We start from the raw sequence: 27,644 nt of genomic DNA, 5'->3' as shown, positions 1-27,644 counted from the left end.
GCCAAAAATAGTAAAATGTCTCAGTTTCAACATTTGATATGTTGTCTTACTTTCAATTAAATATAGGGATACATTTGCAATTTGCACTTCATTACTTTCTGTTTTTATTAGCATTTTATGCAGTGTCTCAACTTTTTTGGAAACAGGGTTTTATTAACGTAATATAAATAACATGGTTATTGGAATTGTCATTAGTTACTAAGATGTGTAATAATATTAGAAGTAATATTAGAGGTATAACATAGAGCAAGTTAGTGTGAGATTGCTATTATATTTGTATTACAGTTATTATTGTATTATTTACATACTAATAGGTCTACTCAGAAAATCAAGAAGTATTTTTTATCAACATTTTTAACCATCCCTTAGGATTCCTAGTTCCTAATAAAATACTTTAAGGAAAGTCTATTAGAATTATTATATTATTAGTGTATACAAAGCCCTTAGAGAAGCCCTTAGAGAATCAATAGGATTGGTGTCTACAAAAAGACAATTAAATAAATCGAATATGACAATCCGGTAAGATGATTCCAAATCATAATTGAAAATACAAAATTGTTTTTTGACAAAGGAAAGGCAGTTTATGAAAATATTTTAACAGATGTTTCTAATAATATTTTGAACAAAAAAAATCACAATGGAATTCAATCAATCAATCCAATTTATTTATAAAGCCCTTTTTACAACAACAGTTGTCACAAAGTGCTTTACAGAGACACCCGACCTTAAACCCCAAGGAGCAAACAACAGTAGTGTTGGAATTCATATTTGCCACCATAAGGTACTACTTGACTCTTGCATTTCCTTTGATATTTTCTAAGCAATGTGCGTTATTTAAGAGCGACACCTCGTATGCATAGGGCTATCCGGGACATGCACGTGACTCACGGTGGTGACGCAGGCTCAGAGAAAGACCTTCGTAGCAGCATCCACCGCACCAGCACTGCTGTTCTCATCTAGCTGGACCAAAACATATTCATCGTGTGGAAAGGCTGGAAAACATCCACAAGGGTTGTTTTCAGGTAAGATGACTATAATTCATGCATTTATTAGAATGTTTGCACACAGCTTGTTTCATTGGATTCGATTTATTTGCGTCTCATGTTTATACAGCTTGTATGTTCTGAGCCTAGAAAGATGGAGATCCTCATGAAACCTTTACGGGCGTATTTCTTTCGCGCATTTTATTAGAAACTGCGAACACAATACGTTATTGCGGATTTTACACGTCTTATTAATGTTAGTGGATTAAATGATTTGTAGGAGCCTACATGTGTATATTCGCCAGCATCGTTTCAAATTGTTTGTCAACGGGGAGTTTTTTCTTTTGATGCTGAATACACGCCCTCCTACGCACGAGTCAGAAATTACACATTCTCAGACCACAGGCCTTTATTAAGGCCTTATAACACACGTCGTAGAACAATACGAAATGCACATTTTACATTATTGTCCAATGCTACACTAATATATATATATTGTACAATGCTACACTAAAGCATATATGCATACATATATACATACATATATACATATATATATATATATATATAAATTCGTTTTGTAATGTATGCAACATAAAATAATTAGTGTTCATATATATATATGAAAATATGAAAATATATATATTTCAAATTAAATCACTTTCCTGTTGTTTTTGTCAACCATAGAAGGACGGCTTTAGTGTGTCTAACCAGTCAATAGGCAAAACGGGAATAATTCCATCCCTATAGGGACTGAGTAGAGGAACAAGGACTTTTGGGTCGTCAGCATCTGTCCTCACATTTTGCTATCTGAATGCATTCGCCTCAGGCATTCATGCCTGTTGTTGACTCACACAGGCACTGTTGCAGAGCACTTAGTCATTCAACCATTTAATAATAAATGAATAACAGTTTGTGCTCGTGCTAATTTTACATCATATTATTCCGGTGAAAATGCTCCTAAGGATACTTTAAGAGAAGGATGTGGGCAGAGCAGCTGGCTGCCTTTAACACGACTCGTTAAAGTCATTGTGGTGAACGCAGTAGGTGACTGAGACTGTGCTGCAGAGGTGTAGTTATGCACATTATTTCAGACAGTATCTAGACAACAGTATTTCAGACAGTATCTAGACATAACAGCATTTCAGACAGTATCTAGACATAACAGTATTTCAGACAGTATCTAGACATAACAGTATTTCAGACAGCATCTAGACATAACAGTATTTCAGACAGCATCTAGACATAATAGTATTTCAGATAGTATCTAGACATAATAGTATTTCAGACAGTATCTAGACATAACAGTATTTCAGATAGTATCTAGACAACAGTATTTCAGACAATATCTAGACATAACAGTGTTTTAGACAATATCTAGACATAATAGTATTTCAGAGAGTATCTAGACATAACAGTATTTCAGACAATATCTAGACATGACATCACAACACAGTTACAAGAACTAACCAATAAAATTGGTAACGTACATCAACCTAATGACAGTCATGTTTCTCATTTACCTGTGACCCAACCCATCTTTTAAATTCCTCCAACGGAGCGAATTCCAAGACCCAGTGCAAACTGAAACACCTTTTTCCATTTAATGTCCTATTTCAGGAACAACTAGTAGTTAACTTGAGTGTCATTGTAACTGCTATTTATTTTTTGACCCCATTTTGAAAGAACAGAGATAAGTTGGCAGTATTTCCGCAATAGCCCAGTAGATCCAAATATACCAGTGTTTAAGCCAATGCAAAGTCAGTGAAAACTAGCTGACAGCAGTGGAGAGCTCACAGTAGTGAATGCAGATCTTAGCTGAGGCTATAGATGATTGCAGACCCTTGGATTATGTTCTTGGGTTCTTTGTCACTTCCTTGATGATTTTACACCTTGCTCGTTGAGATATTTTGGCCATCCTGAGAAGAGCCCTTGAACAATCTTTCCAGGAGGTATTTATTTCAGGAATTTATTTCAGTTGTGGAATTGATTGGCTTTAGTACCAGTCTGCTGACAACTTCAATCTGACAGCAAGGATGAAAATTTGTCTGATTCACAATTGGGCTGAGCTGGCCCAGTTAAGGCCCGATTGTTTACCAAGGTATTCAAAACATGAGCCTAATAATCCATTTCATTGTGTTGAATTAATTGGGGGGGCAGTAAACTTTTCACACCTGAAGATTGCCGGTCTGATTACCTAGCACACCAAACAAAAGGAAAAAGCATATTTTTTTTCTTTGTGTATTTCACCTACCCCCAAAAGATATGACCAAATTCAATGGGAAGATTTTGCAAAAATGCAGAAAAACAGAAAGGGGGCAGAAATAAAGTATTTTTGCTTCACTATAAATCTCTGATCATTCAAATGTACATATACTTTCATCTCTGTGCATACACTGCGTTATGGAGCAGTGATTTCTGACAAAACTACCACCACAATTCTTACCATTGCTGCACTTAACATGTGAAGGAATAAGAATAATAACTAACTTAACATTTTAAAGTAACTAGCCAGAGTTTACAGATTTCCATGAAATATGTCCTATAATTATTTACAAAATGAAAACAGAAGTTTTCTTTCCTAAATGAGAAGTTTGATAAAAACATGTGAAGGCACCTACTTCAACAGTAGAATGGCTTGGGTGTATACAAGTCAGAAAATGACAATTTAAGTAGAATGCTGATGGCTAGCTCATCCTGCCTCGACTGCTGTTTGGTCAGTTTAACTCCTCAGGAGGTTCATATCCTCCTGATGATGGTTATTAAAACTTTTTAAGGAAAAGGTTGGAGTTGGTGTTTTTAAAGAGAATTAATCTCCCAAGTTATGCTTTTTCCATAAATGAGAGTAATCACAAATTACTCTCAAATAATAAACATTATTTGGCTATAATACCGTTAACAGAATATTTTCTTTCAAAAGTGAACTGTTAGTTGAAGTTAATCATTCTGAACTGTTCCATTAGTTTTAACAAATATACAACAAAAAGTGTACCTGCACTACTTTGAAATGCAAATAAGTGAGAATTAAATGTGAGTATATGCAATGCCCACAAAGAAATTGAGCACTGGCAGTGCCACTCAAGGAATGTTTGTCATCCTTCTTGTTTTCCAGGCCCGGCAACATCTTGCAGAATGACTAAAGAACAGACTGTCGAGGTGGAGGAGGAGGCCCAGCCTGCCTCTGAGTACCAGAGCCCGGTTCATGAGCCCCGGAAGAGGCCCATGGTCCACCCGTCAGCCCAGGCCCCCCTCCCCAAAGACTACGGTGGGTCCTTAGGCGTCATGCCTCAGCGTAGGATGGCCAATCTAGGACACGTTTTGGGCTTTTTATTTAAAAATGATAGAGATTATCTAGACAGGGCGACGGTGTCTCAGGTCAATATTTTGGGGTGTTTGTGAATACAAGCTGAGGCCCTTAATGCAACCTTAGACAGAGCTGCTTTGTGTGCAACAATGATGGTCTGGGCTCCAGGCCATTATGCTGCTATTGCCCCTTTCCACAATGAGCCTGTCACCATACACAGATCCTGTCACCAATCTTGGTCACCGTACCTGGTCACCACATCCTCTACAGTCTCTTAGAAACCTAATGAAGAGATGTAATAAAATGTAAGTGATCATAAATAAGCGAACAGGGACTTTGTATAGTATGTTATTTATCTTTAAAAGTTTATGGGAATTGAGTTTGCAGCTGTTACAAAATGAGCATGTTTCACCCTACGCCAATGAATATTGGCTAGCAGCCTCTCATGCTGTGAGCCTTTGATTTCCATTTTCCTAGAAGCTCCAGAGAATGTAATATGATGGTCAGAAAAGTAGTATAATTTGTGTTATTTCGGTGCGGTGTTCCCACCCTGATAGGGTTACAGACTACTACAGGGTGCTTGTGACAGTGCCGAGGAAAGACAAGTCAGAAATATTGTCTACATCGCAAGCAATTAAACAGAGAATACTGGCCAATGGAAAAATACCTGCACACTGTAAAAATATATAGCTGGTTTCTCGGACATGGATTAAGCGAAGTCTAGGACAAAAAAATCTAGTTCAATAAAAAACTTGGTTGAGCTTGTTTTTTGTCCAAGACTAGGCTTAATCTGTGTCTGTGAAACCGGCCCTTAGAGGTTGTCAATATGCGAGAAAATGTAAGGCAACAAAGTGCAGTTAGTTCTGAATTGACGAGGGAGGTAATTCTCGTGTTTGAATTCCTTACAATTCCAGCCTTCACATTCTTTGACCCAAATGATCCTGCTTGTCTGGAGATCCTGCTGGATCCTCGCACCACCATCCCAGAGCTGTTTGCCATTATTCGTCAGTGGGTCCCACAGGTCCAGCACAAGATTGACCTAATCGGAAACGAGGTAAGCTACTGCCAGTGTGACTTTCAGTAGACTATAGGCCTGATTACAGCACAGACACAACCCTGGACACAAACATAAATATGTCAGCATAAATCTATAGGTCGAGACGGATCAGTACTGGTGCCAAATGTTCTAAATGTTCCAAGGTGTGATTTGGCTTTCCACAAGGCTCTGTACTTGGACTCATGTTATAATTGTGTTTATTTGTACTTTTCATAACAGCCATATACATCAACATATGACAGAATTGCCCTGACAGGTAATTGCCATGGTAATTCACTGGCAACATTTGGAGTGGGACGTCCTAATTGTCTGTCAATGTTGTTAGACAGCTATCATTGTTGGGGACATCATCACAATGTCTAAACCGATATTTTACCAGATTTGAACTTCACCTGCTCAGCCCAGGTTCCACGGCCGATAAAAAAAAAACGAGGAACTGCTAAACATTCATGGAAGTGTTTTTCTTTCCCACGAAGGCTAAAGTAGAGTCTTTAGTTTTTTTCTCTTGCTCTTTCTTGTGATTCAGCATAAATCAGTATAAGACAAATGAAATGGTCATAAAAGACTAGAGGGAACAAATATGTCCAAAATAGTTCCCATAAGAATTCATGAAGCTGTTAGCCCTATTTGGAAAATGTGTGCTTATAATAATATATAATGATGTAGTTTTATTTTTAGGATACAACAGAATACACTGCCCTGTCTAATCTAAATCATTCTATAGTTCAGGACTAGACAAAATAAGGCCTATTCCTGTTTAATTTAAGTGATTAAATTATTATCTTTTCAAATATGTTTTATATAATGAATAAGCTATATACTTTTTTGATTGACAAGTATAATGTTAGGTAACTAAGATATCTCAATATATTTCGTTATGCTAGCTGCCTCCAGAATATTCCAGAACGTGCCAGCATTTTCCCTTAAGAGTGTTTATGCATTGCTGATACAGCAGACAAGGACACATTCATGTCACACTTTATAGAAGTTTGCAGTTACAACTGCTTAAAGATTTGAAGAAACAACAAAATGTCCACCCATGTTATTTGTTTTGGTCAAATTAATTGTTCTAAATTAATTAAATTAAAACATAAAATAATGGATGAACAACTTACAGAATGTCACAGGATAATCAGTAATTGGTTAAAAACAACATAGAAACACGCATCAGTATAAAACATTTACACCTTCTAGCCCAAGTTAATTTTAATTAAATTAAATCTCATTAACATTTTAAAGATATCAAATCAATGACCGCCATCTATATCTATGAGTCTCTGTCACTATGTGCTGCATTTGCAGTAAGGAGAGAGGTCTATTGATCAGCACTTGGTTTGCAGCCCTGCTCTTATGCTCCCAGGTGATTCCAATAGGGCAATGGTATCAAGTTCCTTTATCCCTGGAGGAATGCAGTCAATTTGGGCCTAGTAACTGTGTTGTTCTCCTGGTCTTTTTGGTGAATTGCAGCTCTGAGCAGTTCAGCAACACATTGAACAATGTGCGGTTCCAGGAAACTTGTTTTTCAGATGTGTTTTTTATTAAATAAAATTATTTTCAAGAAAACAAACACAAGATTAAGAAAACAAATGTGTACAAGAAAGGGGCTCTAAATCAGAACGGAAAAAAACTGTTGAAAACTATTGTTATGTTTAGATTATCATGTTTCAGTTGTCTTTCATATTGCTGTTTCTCAGAGGGAAGAACACAGCTCAAGACAATTAGTAATACATTAGTGGTAATATGACCGTGGGAAAAGGCCATTGCTTAAATCAGGAACTTCTAAAAGCCTGAATAAGAGAAGGGTGGGATGTGAATTAACATAAAGTATTTACATACCGTACTTTATGTTCCAGCCCCCTTTCCTATTCAATTTTCCAATCACATGGGTGTGCACATTCCCAAATTACTCCCCAGAACATTTTCCTTACCCTGTGTGGGTTTTTCCCCACACACACACACAAAGGCTCACGCGCAGATACACACTCATAGTTAGCTTGCTTCCTCCCTAGCGTTGCAGCTTATAGTGTACAGATTGATCGTAACGTCAGCTTCAGTTCTGGGTTGTCCCCTGAGACTCCATGATGGCTTTGATGGATGGCTGAGGTAATAAGCCCTTTCCATTACCCAGACAGACTCTGCACTAAGGCAGACTCTTAATCAGAGCAGAACATCAGATATGGGCAAAGAACCACTCCGCTGATCGCTGCGTCTCAGTAAACAACCTGGCAAATAGTCAGTGTCTTAGAAAATGTGCAAGTCATTTTATATAACCGAAATGCATGGACTTTATCTTCATGAAAGGGCCTGTGTAGTATAGTCTTTTATCCTAATCAGTGCAATAGCGTACCTGATTTAACCTATTTAAGTCCTAAATAAAGATCACTTGATTAGTTAAAGTAAGATTTGTGTCACCTTGGCGCATACAGGCTAGCACTGCTTCTTTACAGGCAACACAGATGGTGAGAACATCAACCAATATCAGCTTCTATTTCATGTAATCCATTTAATCTCATGTTAAATTCTAAAAAGCGCTCACGCTGATGTCATTGTCATGTATTGGGATAGGACTTGTCTAAAATGTTCATGTTAATTCAGATTACCTGTGCCTGTTTAAAACGGCATGATGTCAGAGCTTGAGAGGTGTTTTGTGTCCTCACAATGTTGACTGACACCAGTGGATATTGGACTACAATGGGAGTTGCTAGTGCAGTTCAGGAATCGGGTTAGGTCCTTTTTCACCTGTCAATCATCACTGTTGTCTGCTGGCACCAACGGAGGTAGCTTTTTCCATCATCTGTCAAACCGGCAGCTTATAATTGTGGCCCATGTGAATGTAAATAGGAAGTTGCTGGTCTCTGAAACCATAGGTTGACCATCTCCGAACATTTCGCTCTTGATCAAGGCACCAAGGACACTAACTGTTACCCTTCTGTTTAAAACACACATCAGCCTCGTTTATCTGGAGAGCTGCTGGCAGTGCAGGTACCTCATCCAACCCAACCTGTTAAAGTCACACCAAACCTGTTAAAGGTTTTGTCCTGTAGCAGAGTTCAGGATATTGGTTCTGAAATTGATTGTAAAATATTGAGCAATATTGGACTGCTCTTCTCGTTTTTGTTCTCACCTCATTCACATCCATGTGGAAGCTAACTGCTTTTCGGATTTTCTGTAACTCCTCCTTAGAGAAAGAAATCAAACCAGACACTTGAAGTCAGTGAGTTGTTGGGTGATACCTGGTATTACACCGCTCAGAAAAATTAAGGGAACACTGAAGTCACACATCGGGTCTCGATGAACCAAAATATATTAAAGATTAATATCTTTACGGTACGTTGTGTAATTCGTTGAGAAATAAATGACGTAACATTCAAACTGACACCGAAAATCTATGTAAACCCTTGAAATCACAGGTTGTTCCAACTTGCGTGATGTGATAATATGACTCAGTAGCCTATATGGCCCCCACTTGCCTGTATGCACTCCCAACAACGTCTGGGCATGCACCGGATGAGATGGAGGATGGTGTCCTGGGGGACCTCCTCCCAGACCTGGATCAGGGCATCAGTGAGCTCCTGGACAGTCTGGTGCTATTTGGATGCACCGATAGATGACATGCCAGAGGTTCTTAATTGGACTCAGGTCTGGGGAATGTGAGGGCCAGTCAATGGCATCAATGCCTTTGTCATCCAGGAACTGCCTACACACTCTGGTCCCATCAGGCCAGGCATTGTCCTGCACCAGAAGGAACCCAGGCCACCCTCATGGAGTCTGTTTCTGACAGTTTGATTAAAAACATGCACACAAGTAGCTCGCTGGAGATCATTTTGTAGGGCTCACACAAAGGACCAGATACAGGTATTGCTGCAGCTCTCCTTGTGTAACGGCCCGCCTCCTGGTATCTCGTCCCATGCTCTGGAGAATGTACTGGGAGACACATCAACTTGAATGGGCTGCATGTATCGCCTCACCAGTAGTGACAAGGACACTAGCAAAACTAGAGGAGAATCAATCAGGATTAGGAGAGTGCAATTCTCTGTGGCCACCACCTGCAAAACCATTCCCTTTTGGAGGGGTTGTCTTGCTCTTGCCTCTCCAGTGCTTCTGTTGTCACTTTCATTTGCACCAAAACAGGTGACATTGATTCACAATCACTTATGCTTCCTAACTGGACAGATTGATTACCCAAAAGTTTAATGGATTTGGTGTTATACTGAAATGACTACGTGTTCCCTTCATTTCTTTGAGCAGTTTAAGACCGGGTAATTCAGCTGAGATATCTGGTAACTCTCTCCTTGTATGTCCTGTCCTCCTCTTGCAGATCTTGAAGCGTGGTTGCCATGTCAATGACCGCGACGGACTGACAGACATGACCCTGCTCCACTACAGCTGTAAAGCCGGGGCCCACGGAGTAGGTGAGACTCTCAAACCCTCAAGCGTCTTTGACTGTCTGAATCCTCCGCGCGGCTTTTATTGCCGAAAACGTCCGTGGCTTGAGACTCATGGCCGGTTCGGTGCATTGCCCTAATGATTGTGTCCGTGCCCGTCCAGGTGACCCCGCCGCTGCCCTCAGGCTGTCCAGCCAGTTGATCTCTCTGGGCGCCGATGTGAGTCTCCGCAGCCGCTGGACCAACATGAACGCCCTGCACTATGCAGCCTACTTCGATGTGCCAGAGCTCATCCGCGTGCTCCTCAAGGCCTCCAAACCAAGGGGTGAGTAGGACCAACACAACCCATGCGCCTGTTCTAACTACACCCTGTAAATAACATAGAGTCAACTCTGTTTCTAGTCCAACTACACTCTGTAAATAACATAGAGTCAACTCTGTTTCTAGTCCAACTACACCCTGTAAATAACATTAAGTCCATCCTTGTTCTTAGTCCAACTGCACCCTGTAAATAACATACAGTCAAGCCTGGTTCTTAGTCCAACTACACCCTGTAAATAACATAAATTCAACCCTTGTTTTTAGTCCATCGTCACCCTGTAAATGACATAAGGTCAACCCTTGTTTCTAGTCCAACTACTTCCTGCAAACAAAATACAAATTTAGTGTTAAACTTTCTCAAATACTCCCCCAGAAATATCCCCCCAAAGCTCCTACTGGGCCTATCTATTGGTTTCCTGTGTGTCCCAGCATGTCCAGGACATGCCCTAGCTATGACCCCTTCCCCCACCCTTGTCCATCCAGTCCCTATTGAACCAGGGCTCTTTAATTAACTCTGACATTGATTTCTCATCTCTTCAGTACACTGACCATTGATTGCAGGCATTTTGTCTCAGAGCTTCCCTCATGTCTATGGACCACATGTTATTATGTGTCCTTGTAGAAGGGGTCTGAGTGACACCGGCTGGTGTCGATGTAAAGCTTGATGAAGCTTTAAGAGACTTTAGAGCAAACAGCCAGCCGGGAATAGGCACAGCATAATGATAAATAAAACTTGGTTAAACACACAATATTTATAGTCTTTGGATAAGGCGCTGTGTAGAATGCATATTATAATATCCCTTTTATTATCCTAGCTTGAGCCATCCATGGCTTGAAAAACATGTCTTGAGTTGTTTTACACATTTGCTAAAGCCCCTTTGGATCTATAGGGGCACACTGTTAAAAACCCAAATTTTTATACTTTGGGCATTGAACCCACAATCCTGGCATTGCAAGCACCATGCGCTACCAATTGAGCTAGACGGGTCAACATTATGCTTAACATGTAAAATACTATGTGGTTTATTATATAGATAACTGCCTCTAACCTTTGCTGCTAGATATCCTGTCTGATCTATAGTCATACTGTATATATATTCTGGGGGGGGACACACAAAGATTTTAAACATTTATTTAACATGTGTTATTGTATTATTTAAGCACATTACTTTCACAATGTTTTTTTTCATTACAGGGTCAGAACCATTGATTTTCTTGTGGAGACCCCACATCTTTAGGTTCATGTTACATTTTGAGTTAAAGTTAATTTGTCCCAGATGATAATAGGTTTTGGAACACATACGTTTTTTGGAACACATAAGATCAGCCAGTTTGCTACGGACTATGGGAATGTCACATGAGCCAAACACAGCACCTCTGGTACCACAGAGAAACCTAGGGAGGGGTATGGCAATCCCCTTCTTGGCTTGGAGCCGTGAACCTCTTGTCCAACATTACATTTTCATCTCTATGACTTTTCCATGTCCACATTAGATCAGACCAATCTCCCTGCTGCAGTACATTGTCCCATTAACAATCAACCTCGAAACTACTGGGCTTCTGCAAATTGTATTATATTATCCATTAGCCTACTATAATCAATTACCTATATTGGCAAATCTACATCATCTTCATTTCTCATATCCGGCATAGCTTATTTGCCGACATTCTCTCACAATTCCAACCACCAAATCAACCAACAAATACATGTTTTCCTTCCTACTTATTCATTTATTAAACAAATTCTTCTGAGCACCAGAATTCTTTACCTTCCAACATTACATGGCTACTCAGATTACCAGGCACTCAGTGCCCTGTACTAACTCAGTCATCCTAGACCTTCTCATGTTACTTGGTAATCCTCTACTGCAATGAAATAGGGGAGCTTGCACACTACGCACAACGCCTGCATATACACACTTTGCATTTAGGACGTAACAGTAAGGCCATGTAACGTTCGCACACATGAACCCACCCTGAAGAATGTCTTCTTCCCCGCTCCCCCCCGAGGGGCCGATGACCGAGTTGTAGCACTTTGCCCTAGATCCCGTCACTTCTATAGTTCAGTCCAACCCAGGATTCTCAGAGAGGAGCCACAGTGTGGATGACTTTTACAACAATGTACATGTTATCCCATTAAAGGTTTCCTTTCGTGTCCATGAATCCACAGATGGAAAGAACCGATACAGCCTTGGTTTTGGCCAGCAACCACTATGAAGCACCATGGGCTCCTGTCATACTGTATATCACATGTCGGTCAGCCATCACAGACGACGCGTTATCCATTTAGATTTTTTGGGGGGGGAGTTTGTTGCCTGACGTAATGCCTTAAGCCCATTGGGATCTATTGGACTCCCTGGTGAAGACCCAAAGAGCTCATTGCCTTTACCAATGCAGGCCGAAAATCCACACAGAAATGTTTTCAAAAGCAACAGGCTGCTAGCTAACTGTGGTAATGCAAGGTAGCCTGATTGTCCTGTCCGTGTCCCTAGTGCTGAATTCCACATGCAGTGACTTCAACCACGGCACCGCCTTGCACATCGCTGCCTCCAACCTGTGCCTGGGGTCAGTACAGTGTTTGCTGGAGCACGGCGCTAACCCCACCGTCAGGGTAAGGGCAATGTCCACTCAGGCTCCTTATCAGGCCTTCTTGTTATTGGTGTATCTAGAGTATGATAACTGAATATGGTGTGAATAAAAATGTGGAGATTTTTATACATGTATATACTTCTCCCCAAAACAGTGATCGTATACCCAGGCGTTACTCTCTCCGTCTGTGTTTTTGTCTGGGACAGAACGACAAGGGCCAGGGGCCGGCCGATGTCGTCCCCGACCCCATGGATATGACTCTGGACAAAGCAGAGGCGGCCATGGTGGCCAAAGAGCTGAAGCAGCTGCTTCTGGACGCCGTGCCGCTCAGCTGCAACCTGCCCCGTGCCACCCTGCTAAATTACGACAACATCCCCGGAAACCTCATGCTCACCTCGATCGGCCTCAAACTGGGCGATCGAGTGGTGCTCGATGACATGAAGGTAAAAGTGCTTGTGTGTCTGTGTGTGTGTGTGTGTGTTATTCAGACTGGGAGTCAAAATGTCAGAAATGAAACTGCCTAACATTGTGAGCGTGTTTATCTGCGGGAAGCCATTTCAATGACTTTCATTTATCTTTAACCTTATACTTGCCAGTAAAATGGCCACATTCATCCTTTGCGGTTGAGCCTTTCTACTTGTTGCACTGTGTGAGAAAAGATTGTGAACTCTAGCAAATATGTGTCCCCACTTGTGTCAACACGTATAGCTCCGCAAAAAACCGAGCTGTGATGAAATTGACATCTCGGCTCCACATCCCATGAAGCAGGTGGGTAGTCCTTGACCTGTGTGACTTCTGGCGTAACTGAACACGTTTAGCCGTGTTGTCAGGTGTTTTTCTCCGACCAATCGCATTGCCGACCGCCCTAAAAGGGGTAGCGTCCTCTGGTGGGTTTATTTGGGATTTACTCTGCATCACCCACTGCACCTCAAATGCAATTGAGACCCATGTGAGGCCCGTGTCTGTCTTTGGGTCTATAACTTACCATTGCACACCTCATCTTGCAGTGGCGTTGCACATCTCACTGTGTTGTTCAAACAACTAACTACCGCGTTATGGAGTTCTTGTCAGGACCCACCGTAACCACAGACCCCATGACGTTGTGTAGATTACTAACCACAGACCCCATGTTGTTGTGTAGATTACTAACCACAGACCCCATGACGTTGTGTAGATTACTAACCACAGACCCCATGTTGTTGTGTAGATTACTAACCACAGACCCCATGTTGTTGTGTAGATTACTAACCACCGACCTCATGTTGTTGTGTAGATCACTAACCACAGACCCCATGTTGTTGTGTAGATTACTAACCACGGACCCCATGATGTTGTGTAGATTACTAACCACAGACCCCATGTTGTTGTGTAGATTACTAACCACAGACCCCATGTTGTTGTGTAGATTACTAACCACCGACCTCATGTTGTTGTGTAGATTACTAACCACAGACCCCATGTTGTTGTGTAGATTACTAACCACGGACCCCATGATGTTGTGTAGATTACTAACCACAGACCCCATGTTGTTGTGTAGATTACTAACCACGGACCCCATGTTGTTGTGTAGATTACTAACCACAGACCCCATGATGTTGTGTAGGTTACTAACCACAGACCCTCTGTTGTTGTGTAGATTACTAACCACAGACCCTCTGTTGTTGTGTAGATTACTAACCACGGACCCCATGATGATGTTGTGTAGATTACTAACCACAGACCCCATGTTGTTGTGTAGGTTACTAACCACAGACCCCATGATGTTGTGTAGATTACTAACCACAGACCCTCTGTTGTTGTGTAGATTACTAACCACGGACCCCATGATGTTGTGTAGATTACTAACCACGGACCCCATGATGTTGTGTAGATTACTAACCACAGACCCTCTGTTGTTGTGTAGATTACTAACCATGGCTATATTGGAAAAAACGCAGATTAGCCCACTGCTCTGGTTGTGGTGTCCTCTTCATCAACAGAATCACAATAATTGAAACTGTGTTTCTCCACACACCAATGGAACTAGCGTCATTAAATACATTGGATTATCGAGATGTAAAATCCAGTACAGACAAGTGAGGCCAGACCTGAGCCGGGATGCCAGCCCTAACAAGGTCTCTCCTTTACAGACGGGCACCTTGCGCTTCTGTGGGACGACAGAGTTTGCCAGCGGCCAGTGGGTGGGGGTGGAGCTCGATGAGCCCGAGGGCAAGAACGACGGGAGTGTGGGAGGGGTGCGCTATTTCATCTGCCCCCCCAAACTGGGTAAACACATTTTATTTCATTCATTACAATATTATTACATGTATTATTTACTATTCATGTGAATTTGCTAAAGACGCCAACATGTTCATTCTGCTGCACAAGAGGAAGTGTCTTTTAGTGTGGTCAAGGTTTACAAAGGGTTATAAAGTTGGTTATTTTCATTTCAAATTTAAGACATCGGTTTAGTGCCCTTATGCGGCAAACTGGCTCAAATGAAGATTCTGTCTGTGAGATTTCCCTTACGAGAAACACAAATTATTAAAAATGCTTAATTTCATCAGATAATATTATTTTAATTATAGATCAGCTTTGGTACATTCTATTGGAGGTTTCTAATCAGCTTCTCTTGTCCTAAAGGCATATTTGCGCCGGTGTCAAAAATCGCCAAAGCAGTTGAGCAGGCCCCCTCATCTGTCACCTCGACGCCCAAGACCCCACGCATGGACTTCTCCCGTGTTACTGGAAAGAACAAGAAAGATAAGAAGGAATTAAAGGAGCGAGAGAAAGGTGTGCAAGTCAAAAGCCATCAAAGGGCTTTGGGTTATTAGTCATACTCCCAACAAGCTTTGGATTCCCAGGCTTCACACATTTTAAGCAAAAAGGCCAGAGTGAGCGTGGTACCGTGTCAATATACCTTGGCTAAGGTCCTGGACACAGCTGTTAGCTGTTGGGTATTAGTCACATGCCATAGAAACCAGAGGTGCCTCATTGCAGTTCCACATCGGTTACCAATGGAATTGGAACAGTAAAAAAAAGATGATTCAGCATTCAGAGTTTGAATGGGTTATAACTAGTGTCAAACCATAAGCCCATAAACGTCTGTAGTTAATTGCGATTAATCATCTTATTCCAAGTTGGTCCATTAGAACAGGGTATGTCATGGCCCTTAAATGCCTCCCCTCAAATTATCCCAATGACTGGCAGAATATATTGGCAACCCATGTATATCTAAATAGAAAGTTGCTGGTCTATGATCCAATAGTTCTACCATCTTCTACTACTGTGCTCTTGATCAAGGCAATAACAATTGGCTAAAATCAGGTTAGAATTGTGATTCAGGTCAGAGCCTGCAAACATGTAGCTTTTTTGATAGGTGTTTGGCCACAACCAAATCTGTGTCTTTATTAAATGATTTCCAAATGCAAGGTAGGTTACTTAAATATACAAAGGCATAAGCTAGGCAAAGTAGCCAGAGATGTTTATCCACAAACATTAACCAGGATCAGATAGTAAATGTATTTATGCTCAGCATGGAAGTTCCGCAATTATAATATGTTTTTGTGGAAATGCAACTGGTGACGATATTATTATTCTCTAGTTTAGGCTAGCAACAACATAAAATAACTTACCATGCTTAAAGCAAGGTCAACAGGTGGATTCGTGCAGTGTCTAGGGATTAGTTTGAGAAAAGGGTAAGAGGAGAGGCACGGCTGTTCTTGTAGATATTCCAGTTTCCTGTATACTGTTGCATATAAATAAGTGACAGCTCCCGCTCAAGTCAAGCACTAACTATGGTTCTGAGGCTTAAAAAAAGAAAAATGCCTTAACGGCGACAAAAACATTAACAGCATTTTTATTTAAGCGTTAACACGTTAATTTTGACCCCACTAGTTATAACTCATGAGTGTGATAAAGCCAATATTTGCACATTGATAACTACCCTTGTTACCCATTTATAATAGCAATAAGGCACATCTAGGCTACACACAAACTATCTGCCTGTCGGTTTCCAGGACCCCAACTATTCAGAATAAAACACACAAGGTTTTGTAATACGTCATAAAATCTGAACATTGAATTGATTCCACTCCAGCAGCGCTGAGGAAGAAGTCCATGTCTGTGGCTAGTTTGGACCCAGACGGGGTGAAGGTAGAACTGGGAGACCAGGTGCTGGTGGCCGGTGTGAAGCAGGGAATAATACGCTTTTACGGAAAGACAGACTTTGCCCCAGGTAGTTGCTTTCGCACTCTTACATCGATGTTGGTCATGATCTCACTGTTTAAAGTTGAAATATTAATGCTGTGTTTATTGCCAGGTTATTGGTTTGGCGTGGAGCTGGAGCAACCCACGGGAAAACATGATGGGTCAGTCTTTGGCGTCCGCTATTTCAACTGCCTGCCGAAATACGGTGTCTTCGCACCCCCTTCTCGCGTCCAGAGGTACTAAAACACCTGTTTTCTGGTGGCCCTGAGATAAAATAAACATACTGTACAAGTATAATGATAAACATTACATTGTGTAAGTAAGCTTAAATGTCATAATCTCACAGAGAGCCAGACAGTAAAGAAAAGCCTAAGATGTTACAATGGTAAAGGTTGAGTTTGAACAGGTAACATAAGTAAACACTGCTGTTAATTATCTCCCAGGATCGGCGGACCAAAGGACGGTCAAAGTGGTGATTGCACATTGGTGAAAAAAGTCCACCAGGTGTCTAGTAAGTGTCTCGGGTCAAATCCAGTAATGTCAGTCAGGTGACCACAAAATCCTGGTAAACTGTGGGGTGTGCTTTTCTATACCCTGACACACACTTTCTTTGTTTAGTGAACCAGCCAAAGCGTAACTTCAGTGCAGTGAGGTCACCAAAGGACATCACCTCTGAGAGTTCCATATCCAGGTTCAGTGTGGTCTTTACCTGTTATTTCTGGAATGGAAGAAATACAGCTCGTGAAAATATTAAGAGACCACTGCAAAATTATCAGTTTCTCTGGTTTTACTATTCTTATGTTTGTGTTTGAGTAAAATAAACAGGTTTGTTTTACTCTAAACTACTGACATCATTACTCCCAAATTCCATTTTTTGTATTTTTATTTATTTTTGAGTATTTTTTTATGGATCATTATTAATTGTTCAAAAATAACCAAAAGAATATGCATTGTTTTCAAAATAACCAAAAGAAGATGCATTGTTTTCAGACCTCAAATAATGCAAAGAAAACAAATATTAAACTAATATTCATATTTCAAAAACAAAATACTAATGTTTAAACTTAGGAAGAGTTTAAACAATATTTAGAAATCAATATTTGGTGGAATAACCCTGATCTTTAATCACAGCTTTGATGTGTTTTGGCATGATCTCCACCAGTCTTTCACATTGCTTTTGGGTGACTTTATGCTACTCCTGGGACAAAGATTCAAGTAGCTCAGTTTTGTTTGATGGCTTGTGACCATCCATCTTCCTCTTGATCAAATTCCAGAGGTTTTCAATGAGGTTCAGGTCTGGAGAATGGACTGCCATGACTGGGTCTTGATCTGGTGGTCCTCCATCCACACCTCGATTGACCTGTCTGTGTGGCATGGAGAATTGTCCTGCTGGAAAAAGCAAAAAAACGACTTTCCTTTGTTAAATTAGATTTGGTAATCACCTAATCAGTACCTCATTAAATAGAATGAGGTGTGTCTGTGTTGGATTTCAACAGACACTGGAATGGAATGGCTGCCATACATGTAGAGATGTTGATTTAAGAAAAAGTGGTCTCTTAATTTTTTCCAGAGCTGTATATGTGAAAAGTCATGAATACTTTAAAGATTTAGCAATGTATCTTCAAACAAATGTATGTGATTCAAATACATTTCTAAATGCATGTCACACATTACAATACATTTTCAAATACTTAGGAAATCAATTATTTTTAGCACATTTTTACATTTCAGATATCTGTATCCTTAGTTGCCTTCCTAAACTATAATTAAATGTTTGTTGTGTTTGAATAAATCTGATGAATGCCAACAATGACGTGACTCCCTCTTCTCGTTCTCCTCACAGGTTGTTGTTCTGCTGTTGGTTCCCCTGGATGCTCCGTGCTGAGATGCAGTCTTAACAACATCTTCCACCGCCACACACACCCCCATCCTCAAAAGAACTCCTGCTCTCATACTCTCGGTGTCCATCTTTCATTTGTGCTTTTCATTGTGAATCTACCAGACTGTCGCTGTCAGAATAACAGTAGTGAGCCCACCCCCACCAAACTCCTCCCTCCATCTCCCCTCAGTTCCCATGATCGCGGTCAGTCCTATAGCAAAACCTAGTGCCTTGTATCCTAACTAACATCCTGCATTCCGTTTGTAACACTAATAATGAGACTAAATAATTGTAGATCTGGGACACAAATCCTACAAAAGCGTTAATGATAGATATAATCAAATTTTTTCTACATTTCTCAATTTTGGTGTTGATTGCTGGTTCTTACCCAACCTTGTCAGAAGTTGCCAAACCCAATGACCAATCAAACCCCATGACCAGTCAAACCCCATGAACTGTCAAAACCTCATGACCAGTTAAACAGCTTCTTATGCCCTGGGGCTTCTTCTGGGGAACCTTTCAAATGGCTAAGTACATGCTGCTGTCTTTTTTTGTTGTTGCTGCTTCTTCATCCTAATTTTCCAGTATTTTAAATGGGACCAAGGACCTCATTTATCCTCCTGCTGGTGTGAACAGATTTTAGGCGATCATGTAGCGCTTAAAGGTGCCCTCTAGTCACATGATTACCCCATTGAAATGGCCAAGCTCCTCCAAAAGCACACCGTTCTCAAGAAGTGACCTCACTTCGTCTCATATAACCACCAATCACAATAAAAATTAGGCTCAGGTTTTCTGCAAGTCGTTTGGGAGGGGGATGCACTGCTCTCTCTGTTTTAATAGGCTAGAATTGATTGTCATTCTTATTTTTCAAAAATCTTATCTTTCAAACCAATGAATGGTTTGCTGGGAAGGAATTTTAGATGGACGATCATGTGACTGCAGTGCATCTTTAAAGGCACGTATCCAACATGCCGATGTGTGAGTCATATCATGTTGTTGCTTTATCTTCACGTAAACATGCCTTTTCATGTAATAAGATGGGACATGAACATGACAGCTATGTTCCTCTACTCTCATGCGTCAAACAGAAAACAGGGTTTAATATTATTCAGGATTCCTTCATTCACTGTACCTCCACTAGCATTCTGAGCATTTTCCCAAATGTTGTTTTGCAATATGTATTATTGATTTAGCTCGTTGCCGGACTTGTGTACATTTTAGTATGCTCTCACAAAAATGAGGTTCCTCGTCCCTGGTAGCCTTTTAATAGCCTTGAAAGATGCCATTGAGTCACTTGTTTTAGGTAAGGTAATAACAACTCGTACATTCATGTTAATCCGAATGTTAATCGCTGAAGGACATTTTTAACAGAAGGATAGATAACATACCCCTCAAACAGAATTACCTGGCAATCTCATAGTCATATAGACCAGTTTTTCCATAACTGGGTTCAAATAAGAGGACCTCCATAACTTGGTTTACGGTGTTTGTTGCACTTTTAACCAGTCACTCTCAAATCCAAGTTGTGCTAACCAAAATAGCTACTAACCCCAAAATGCAATGACACATAATGTAAAGGGAAGCCACTAAGGTTCATTGCTTAAGCTGGTGTTGTCTTTGTTGTGTAGCATGAAGTAGCGTTAACGTAACTTTGTTTGCGAAATCCCTAATTTAAGTTTTGTTTTCTGAAATAGGTAATGGTTCCACCATATATTTGTCAGAGAAGAGGTACACAATGACTCTGGATAGAAACGCTGCCCTCCCCATCACGAGGGTTCATTTAAGTTAAATCTGCAAAAACAGAACTCCTGCTAGCTCTACACTTCCACTGTTTGGCTATCTTCTCACTTCTCTCTCAATGTTAGACTTTGGTAAATTTCGTGAACGTGAGCATTAGACACAAAAGAATCTGACCATTAAAATGTGTGTGCTTAATGTAAAAAATTTAAGAGTTTGTGCATAAAAACAGCAATATTTAACCTGTATATCTTATTACATGTATATGGAGTCTGGTCTACTTAACACTATGTAAGCACACATTGAGGGGCAGAAAAAAACCCACCTGAACTCACTCATGCACTCTGGACATTGTGAACATCCTGTGTTATAACATAGGCACCAGATCTCAGATGAAACATGTAATGATCAGGAAGTGATCATGCCAGGAACTAAATGCAACGATGTGTGCCTGTTTTGATATTGCAAGTGTGCTGTAATGACTAGGTCCTTACAGCCACTGAATAGCAATTATAGTTAGAGTCATTAGTATATCCAGTTTGAGAGACATGAATCCATTTTGCCTCAAATTCATGCAGTGGAATGCCTATGAACATGTGCCAATTGGAACTTAAATGCTGTTGTCTTACATTTAATTTGTTAGCACACTCTGGACAGCTCTGTTGGATAATTACGCGCATCTTATACTGTGTCAAGAATTGGAGTTTCTTTAATATTACCAGCATTCCTGGTAGTAGATAAGCAGATTGTCCTGATCCCCTAACTGAAGGAATTGATGATGATGATTATTGTGGTGAATACATCACCATGATTTTTTCATCTTTACCACTTAAGATATGTGATTCGAAATAACTACAACATTCAACATTGTTCGAATTTGCTACATGCTTGAGTTGAATAGTTAGTTGATTGACTGACAGATTTAATGTGCAAGTAAAGGGTTATTTGAGATTTATACGTACCAAGATGATGGAAATGTGTAGTTATGTCATCAGTTTAACACTCTGGTAGCAAAAATGTGAATTTTACTTGTGTAGGTATTATGACCACAATGTAATTTATGACCTTAATTTGCCAGTAGATGTCACTTTATCATCTAAAACATCACAATGACCTTCATTGATGAGTCTTCAATTGTTAAGTTTATTCAACTACATTGTAAAAAAAAATTAAAAATATTTAACCTTATTAGATGGTGTAAAGTACAGTACTGTCATAAAAACATTAGTTATTCTAAAACTTCTCAACAAGCGTCACATCTTCATATACATACATGTCATTGCTGTTAGTTTAACTAAATAATTTGCCTCTTGACATATATTTTTTGATAATTTCACAAAGTGTACTTTTATTTTCCAGTTTTCTAGTGTGTCCGTGCCCTATACTGGTAACAAAGCAAATCTGTGTTCAGTAAACTATAATGAGCTTTGGAGGACTGTAATGTTGGATTTAGTACTGGTGTCATGAATAATATTCATTGCATGCTGTCTATTTTCCGACGGTTTCTTTTCCCAATGGTGTAACTCAGCATGAAAATGCTTATAATTCCAAGTCTGATTATGAATATAATAAAGTTTGGTGTTGTTTTCTACATTTTCTGTCACTTTCAATTTCTGGGAAATCACCTTAAGGTACAGAAATGAGGTGAAACTTACATATTTAAAAAGTCACTTCTGGAACTAAGTTCAAAACTTTTCTTAATACTTTCCTGTAGTTCGGCGGCGGCTCTGTGTTGGGGTATTCTGTGTCCTCAAACAGATGTCCAGATTGGTCTGGCTGTCTTTGAACACTGTGTTATTCTGCCCTGGTTTCTTGGCTTTACACCTTGGTCCGGGTTAGTGCTTCCTGACTAAAAGTAGGCCTAAACATGATACAGGCACAAGCAAAGATAAAGAAAGCTGTCCTAACAGAAAAACCCCACAGGCCTGAAACAGTCCTAATGATGTGTGACAATGTACTTCAGCTCAATTGGCAGCTACAGACTAATGAATTTTCAAATCAACCCTCTTTTCTTGTTAAAAACTGGGTTGACCAGCACTGAAAACACGAGTCTGCATGTTTACAATCGAATAATCCATATCTAAGGGAAAGTGTGTAACTTTCATAGTCGAAACTTGCAGCACATGACTGGTTGTCAGGGGCCTTTAAACCATTTGTTCATTTGGGAGTCCATGCAAGAAGATAGCAGGCGAATATCTAAAGTGTTGTGAAGATTAACATCGAATTGGATAGGAAGGGTCCTTCTGCCTAAAATGTGATTGATGATGAAGTTTAAGATTTTGGTCAAATTCATTCTCAGTGCTAGAAGAACTCCTTCAGCGCCACTTTAAAAATATGATTAAATGCAGGAAACTCCTCATTATTAACTCATTTGCATTCAATATGGTTTGACCTTTTTGAAGCGGTCCACCTGCAACAGTCCAAGTTCATCATAAAAGAGCACATTCAGTATATTTGTGTTCAAATGATAATTGCTTTTTTCACGTATGTTAACACTCCTGTATCATGTCAAATTGACTTCAGTGGGAAGGTTTTGATCACCATGCATACCATAGTTGGCCAGTAGATGTCACTAATATGTAACTTTATTATTATCTACTTTATTAAAAACGTCACAAAAAACTAAATTGATGAGTCATCCTCCTTCCACGTGTGTTTTATTCAAGGACATTATACAATTGTAAGCTAGTACACTATGAAAATATTTTTTTTTTAAACGTCTTAATAAGGGCTATATCTGCATACAAACGTCACAGCCAGTGATTTTGCACGTTATTATTCCACTTTAAATTGATATTATAGTTTATTATAGTTTTCCAGATAACATTTTTGTCTCTACATCAAAACATGTAACAAAACTAGAAGGTCTGTTTCCAGTAAACTGTAATGAAATTGTGGAGGGCTGCACTTTTGGATTCTTTTGGTGTGGTTAATATTCATTGTATACTCTTAATTTTCCCACAATTTCTTTTCCGAATCGTGTAACTCAGCATGAAAATGCATATAATTCTAACTCTGACTATGAATATAATATGTAATTTTTTTTGTTAAATGATAAATATCTTAGATTCACAGTCAACAAATTTCTCACATCTGTATTTATTTCTGGTCCAACAACTGAAATGCAAAAAGCCCACCGATGGTGGAAATGTTTTTCATCGGAGGAATCCAGAGTTATTTCCTTGGAAGATGCGGTTGTTGTAGACTGCGGTCCAATCTGTTTTCGAGGTAGCTGTGAATGGGGAATGGGCCTTGGTGCCGCTCTTCTGCTTCTTTCGGCGCGCACGACGGTTTTTGAACCATACCTACATAAGGAGAAAAACATATGTCAAGCCCCGAAATTAGCTGAAACCTACAATATTTGAAAGAAAATTAAATAACTCCAGTGTTAAACAATTATTTTCTTACCCTAACAATTTCCTCCGTGAGACTAGCGTTCCTGGCTAGTTCGGCGCGTGCCTCCACACCAGGGTAATCTGTGATGTCAAACAGCTGTTCCAGTTCTTTCGTCTGGCTGTCCGTGAACACAGTGCGCAGTCTTCCCCGGTTCCTTAAATTTCCACCTTGGTCCATCTTAGTGCAAAGGGGGTAAGACACTGGAAATAGAAATAAACATGATTGAGTCAAAAAGCAAAGACAGATTATTGGCCTAACTGAAAATCGACAGGCCTGAAACATACGTCTATTACTTTTTAAAGATGGGTCACATATAGACCTAAGACTTTGTAACTTTTAATTTAACTTAGTTGGCAGGACACTGTCCGTATTGGCAAATTATTACATATACTGCTATCTTACCTCTTTCATCGATTGGAACTCTGTGATAAGACGCGCTAAAATACCAGTCAGCGTGTTGAGAATGAAATGATCCATATCCTAAATAACTGCCCGTATAATCAAAAGTGTGCGACGTCGTCGGAACTTGCTGCACATGGCTGGTTGTCAGAGGCCTATCATAATTCCACTTTATATTATGTCCATTAGAGAGTCCATGGCCGAAGATGCCGGGCAAATGGCCAAAATGTTGTGAAGTTTGGGATCCACTTGGATATGAAGATCCCACTTCAGAACCTAAAATGTGATCGATGCTGAAGTTTGAGACTTTGTTGGAATCCATTCTCAGTGCTAGAAGATCCTCACAGAAAGTTAAGTTTGGTGTCTTACCTCTCCAACCAAGACACTGCCTCAGCTAAAATGTTCAGTCTTATGATGAACTCCAGATTATATACTCCTCTGGTGTCACTTTTTGTAAGATTTAACACCTCATTATTAAGACATTTGCATTCCTTTGTTCTAAAGGATGGTAATGGTACTCTGTGGGTTAATCTTTTTGAAGACGTCCACCTTTAACAGTACAGGTAACACCATGAAAGAACACATTTGGTTCAAAGGATAAGGACTTCTGTGATGCATTTTCATCAAAGGAAAACGCAATGATGTTTTGAAATTGTCCAGAACTGTAGATGATTGAGTCAAAATTAGATTCGGTGATTAGATTCGGTCGAAACAGATAATCGGCAACTAGCATAGGCTAATAGGTATAACTGTCTCACAGTTAAAAAAGGTTTGAGAAACATTTATTATTATTTATTATCAAACATTTATTATGTCGAACTGCATGGCTTAAACTATAGGCTGGGGTATTTACATTACATTCGTGATTCACAACATAACCAGAGACTTCAAAAGAACTGTTTCATAAAGTAGCCTTATCTTTGATAACATAAATTCTGTAGGCTAGTAGATATATTTATAAATATATCTACTGATCTATAGTATACGTGGGCTACCTACATTTCTCATTTTCACAGCCGCCTTGTGTAGCCTATGTCTAGTATTTTTTTCTGTTATGCCTTTTTTCATAACCCGGTTATGTAAGGCCTTTGTTTAAAATGTGCTGCAATTACCTTGGTATCCAGCTGGGGGAGCCCCTTTTCCTTGAGACGAAAAGTGTGTTTGTTTACTTTGATGGTAAGAGGCGTAAGTAGGCCACGAGCACAATCCATTGAAGGCGAAACGACAACGAGACAACTAATCAATCAATGACTGATACTGGCACCTGAATCCCAACCGTAAACGTTTGTGAAATGTTCAACATCAAAACTGTCGTTTTTGTAACATCCTTTGATCCGTTGTTTGTGAAGGCACGTGTTACTATTTACGCACCAAACGGATCAAAGCTAATGCGCCTACTCCATTCCAGTCAATTACCGGAGCCAATCAGAGCTGCTTTCTAAATCCCTTCGTAAATAACCGAATATAAGCTATACCGGTTAGGTGACTGATTTTAAAGCATGCCTACACTATTCACATCAGTCGAGACTTACATATGCATTTTTCCTGTAGGCAATGCATCATGGCAATTAGAAGGGTTTTCAGATTTTTGTCATATCTGAAATTGTAACTGAACGTTTATTTTAGGATGATGTACCATTATATATAATGACCTCCATCATGTTTCAGCAATAAGGCACCTCAGGGATTGTCAATGGTTGATATACCCAGGCTAAGGTAAAATACCACAGCTCTACATACGAGGTGCCATATTGGTATTATAAACTCAATACCAAACCAGACCACAAAATCAGTTTATAAATGGCCTGATAATACCATATAGTTTTTAGTTCATCAGAGTTTGAACCACTTAATGCATAATAACATTTTGGCTAGACTGAAAAATGTGTCTCTAACTCAGGCATACAAGTCTAGCAATGACAGGCAGCCGACACAACTAAAAGGCAGCTAGCGTGAAGATCAATCATCCGATACTCTCTCTGATCCAACATCAATGTAAAGAAACTCAAATGGACATCAATGAGGGCTATAAGAAAACAGACTTTAGCAGGGTCTTTAATGTCACGTCTGCATAAGCTATGTGGCAGTGTAGTCTGAATGAAGGTTTACAATATAACAATGGTTGCAGCATGTTTTAATTAAAACGATTCTGTGGTTAACATGACAATAACATGGTTTGATGTGTCTTGTCTATTGCAGCATCCAACAACATGTAACATTTTACATCTGTCAGGGAATGTGGCCAAGTGAAACCATATGACATCCTTGCTTGAAAACCTTGACATCATTAGAGAAACACAGTCAGACATGAGATATCATGTCAGACCTCTGCTACAAGGATGCACTGTTGCTGCCCAGCCCCATTGTTTGGAGGCTCAAACTATGATTAAATAATACTCCTGGCTGTCAGTTTATTTCATCCGCCGTCCTCAGCCTGCAATATTTGTTGGACAAACATCCACTTAACTAGACTCACATTATGACTCAGATTTTGATGTCTACATGCACTGACAATTTACTAGTTTACTACAGCTTTAACCCAGCTTTGCCCTAATTCTCATAAAGACGACCTACGTGAAAGCCTGCGGCACCCTCACTCTCATTAAACTGAATAGTCAAAATAGTGGGATTTCTTTTTCTTTTTTTTAGCAAGACGCCTCGTCTTCTGCACCAATCGATCGGCCTGGCGAATTGGGAGATATCCCTGATGATCAGCATCGGCGTTCCTGCCTGACGAAGAACAAGCATAGCCAAGGATTGTTCTGACTGTCATTGAATCCCAGGATTCATTCAACTAGGACCAGTTGTCCTGCTCCTACTAAGTGTTATGTGAACTATTCCATCTCAGTTGAGATGAAGACCAGAGTTCACTGCAGCTTTTTCCCAATGGGAGTAACTGTGAAACTAACAGGAAAAAATTGACATAATGCATGTACAGAGATGTTATTTTCGCAGTGTTTACATTTTGGGTCTTTTTGGGGGAAACTAAAGCTACTCGTGGTTAGCAAAATGAGATCTAGAAAACAATCTAAATGCTAAACGAGTTGCTTACTTCTGACAGTTGGCACTCACACCAGTTTTAGAGTATTTCTTTCTCACGATATTACCTCTACAAATCAGTGCTGACGACTGGATCAAAATTCATCGCCAATTCAAACCACCATACAAGGTATGTGAATATTATATGCATATCACATCAACTATGCATGAGAAGCGGCTCAATTTGCCAGCCCACTTGCATAATGATTTGACTTTAACGATTCACACTCAGTGTGCCAGCCTAGCGCCTGTCAGCCTGTCCGTCTAGTTGCAATACCAGCTATGGACTGTAGGAGGCAATACAAGTCTCACCCCCCAAAAATGCTACAACACTCCAGATCCATTACATAACACGCCACGCTTTAGA

At 39.9% G+C, this 27,644-nt stretch overlaps 1 protein-coding gene across 4 annotated transcripts; it reads left to right on the top strand.

The window, feature by feature from the left end:
• Positions 1–890: 890 nt before the first annotated feature.
• clip3 (CAP-GLY domain containing linker protein 3) lies at positions 891–22,036 on the top strand. Of its 4 annotated transcripts, none has more exons than XM_010893871.4 (15): positions 891–1,022; positions 4,096–4,248; positions 5,202–5,341; positions 9,663–9,756; positions 9,893–10,054; positions 12,543–12,661; positions 12,846–13,082; positions 13,348–13,407; positions 14,769–14,904; positions 15,262–15,411; positions 16,721–16,855; positions 16,940–17,063; positions 17,271–17,338; positions 17,446–17,518; positions 18,671–22,036. In XM_010893871.4, exons 2-15 carry the CDS (start codon positions 4,116–4,118, stop codon positions 18,723–18,725), a joined length of 1,686 nt encoding a protein of 561 aa, XP_010892173.1. In that variant the 5' UTR covers positions 891–1,022; positions 4,096–4,115; the 3' UTR covers positions 18,726–22,036. The 4 variants fall into 4 exon arrangements, with proteins under 4 accessions (XP_010892173.1, XP_010892172.1, XP_010892174.1 ...); XM_010893870.4 differs by having other exon boundaries at positions 16,718–16,855; XM_010893872.4 differs by lacking the exon at positions 13,348–13,407.
• The last annotated feature ends 5,608 nt before the right edge of the window (positions 22,037–27,644 follow it).

This window comes from Esox lucius, chromosome 1 (genome assembly GCF_011004845.1).
Source record: "Esox lucius isolate fEsoLuc1 chromosome 1, fEsoLuc1.pri, whole genome shotgun sequence".
Classification (NCBI taxonomy): domain Eukaryota; kingdom Metazoa; phylum Chordata; class Actinopteri; order Esociformes; family Esocidae; genus Esox; species Esox lucius.
Note: the sequence above shows the minus strand (reverse complement) of the source record. Positions and strands in the feature narration are given on the sequence as shown.

What these genes read in the sequence shown, in the direction of transcription:
- clip3 (XM_010893870.4), top strand. Translation starts at nt 4,116, where the DNA reads ATGACTAAAGAACAGACTGTCGAGGTGGAGGAGGAGGCCCAGCCTGCC. An exon ending in TTGACCTAATCGGAAACGAG is followed by an intron (nt 5,342 to 9,662) that starts GTAAGCTACTGC and finishes CTCCTCTTGCAG; the next exon opens with ATCTTGAAGCGTGGTTGCCA. An exon ending in TCTGAGAGTTCCATATCCAG is followed by an intron (nt 17,519 to 18,670) that starts GTTCAGTGTGGT and finishes TTCTCCTCACAG; the next exon opens with GTTGTTGTTCTGCTGTTGGT.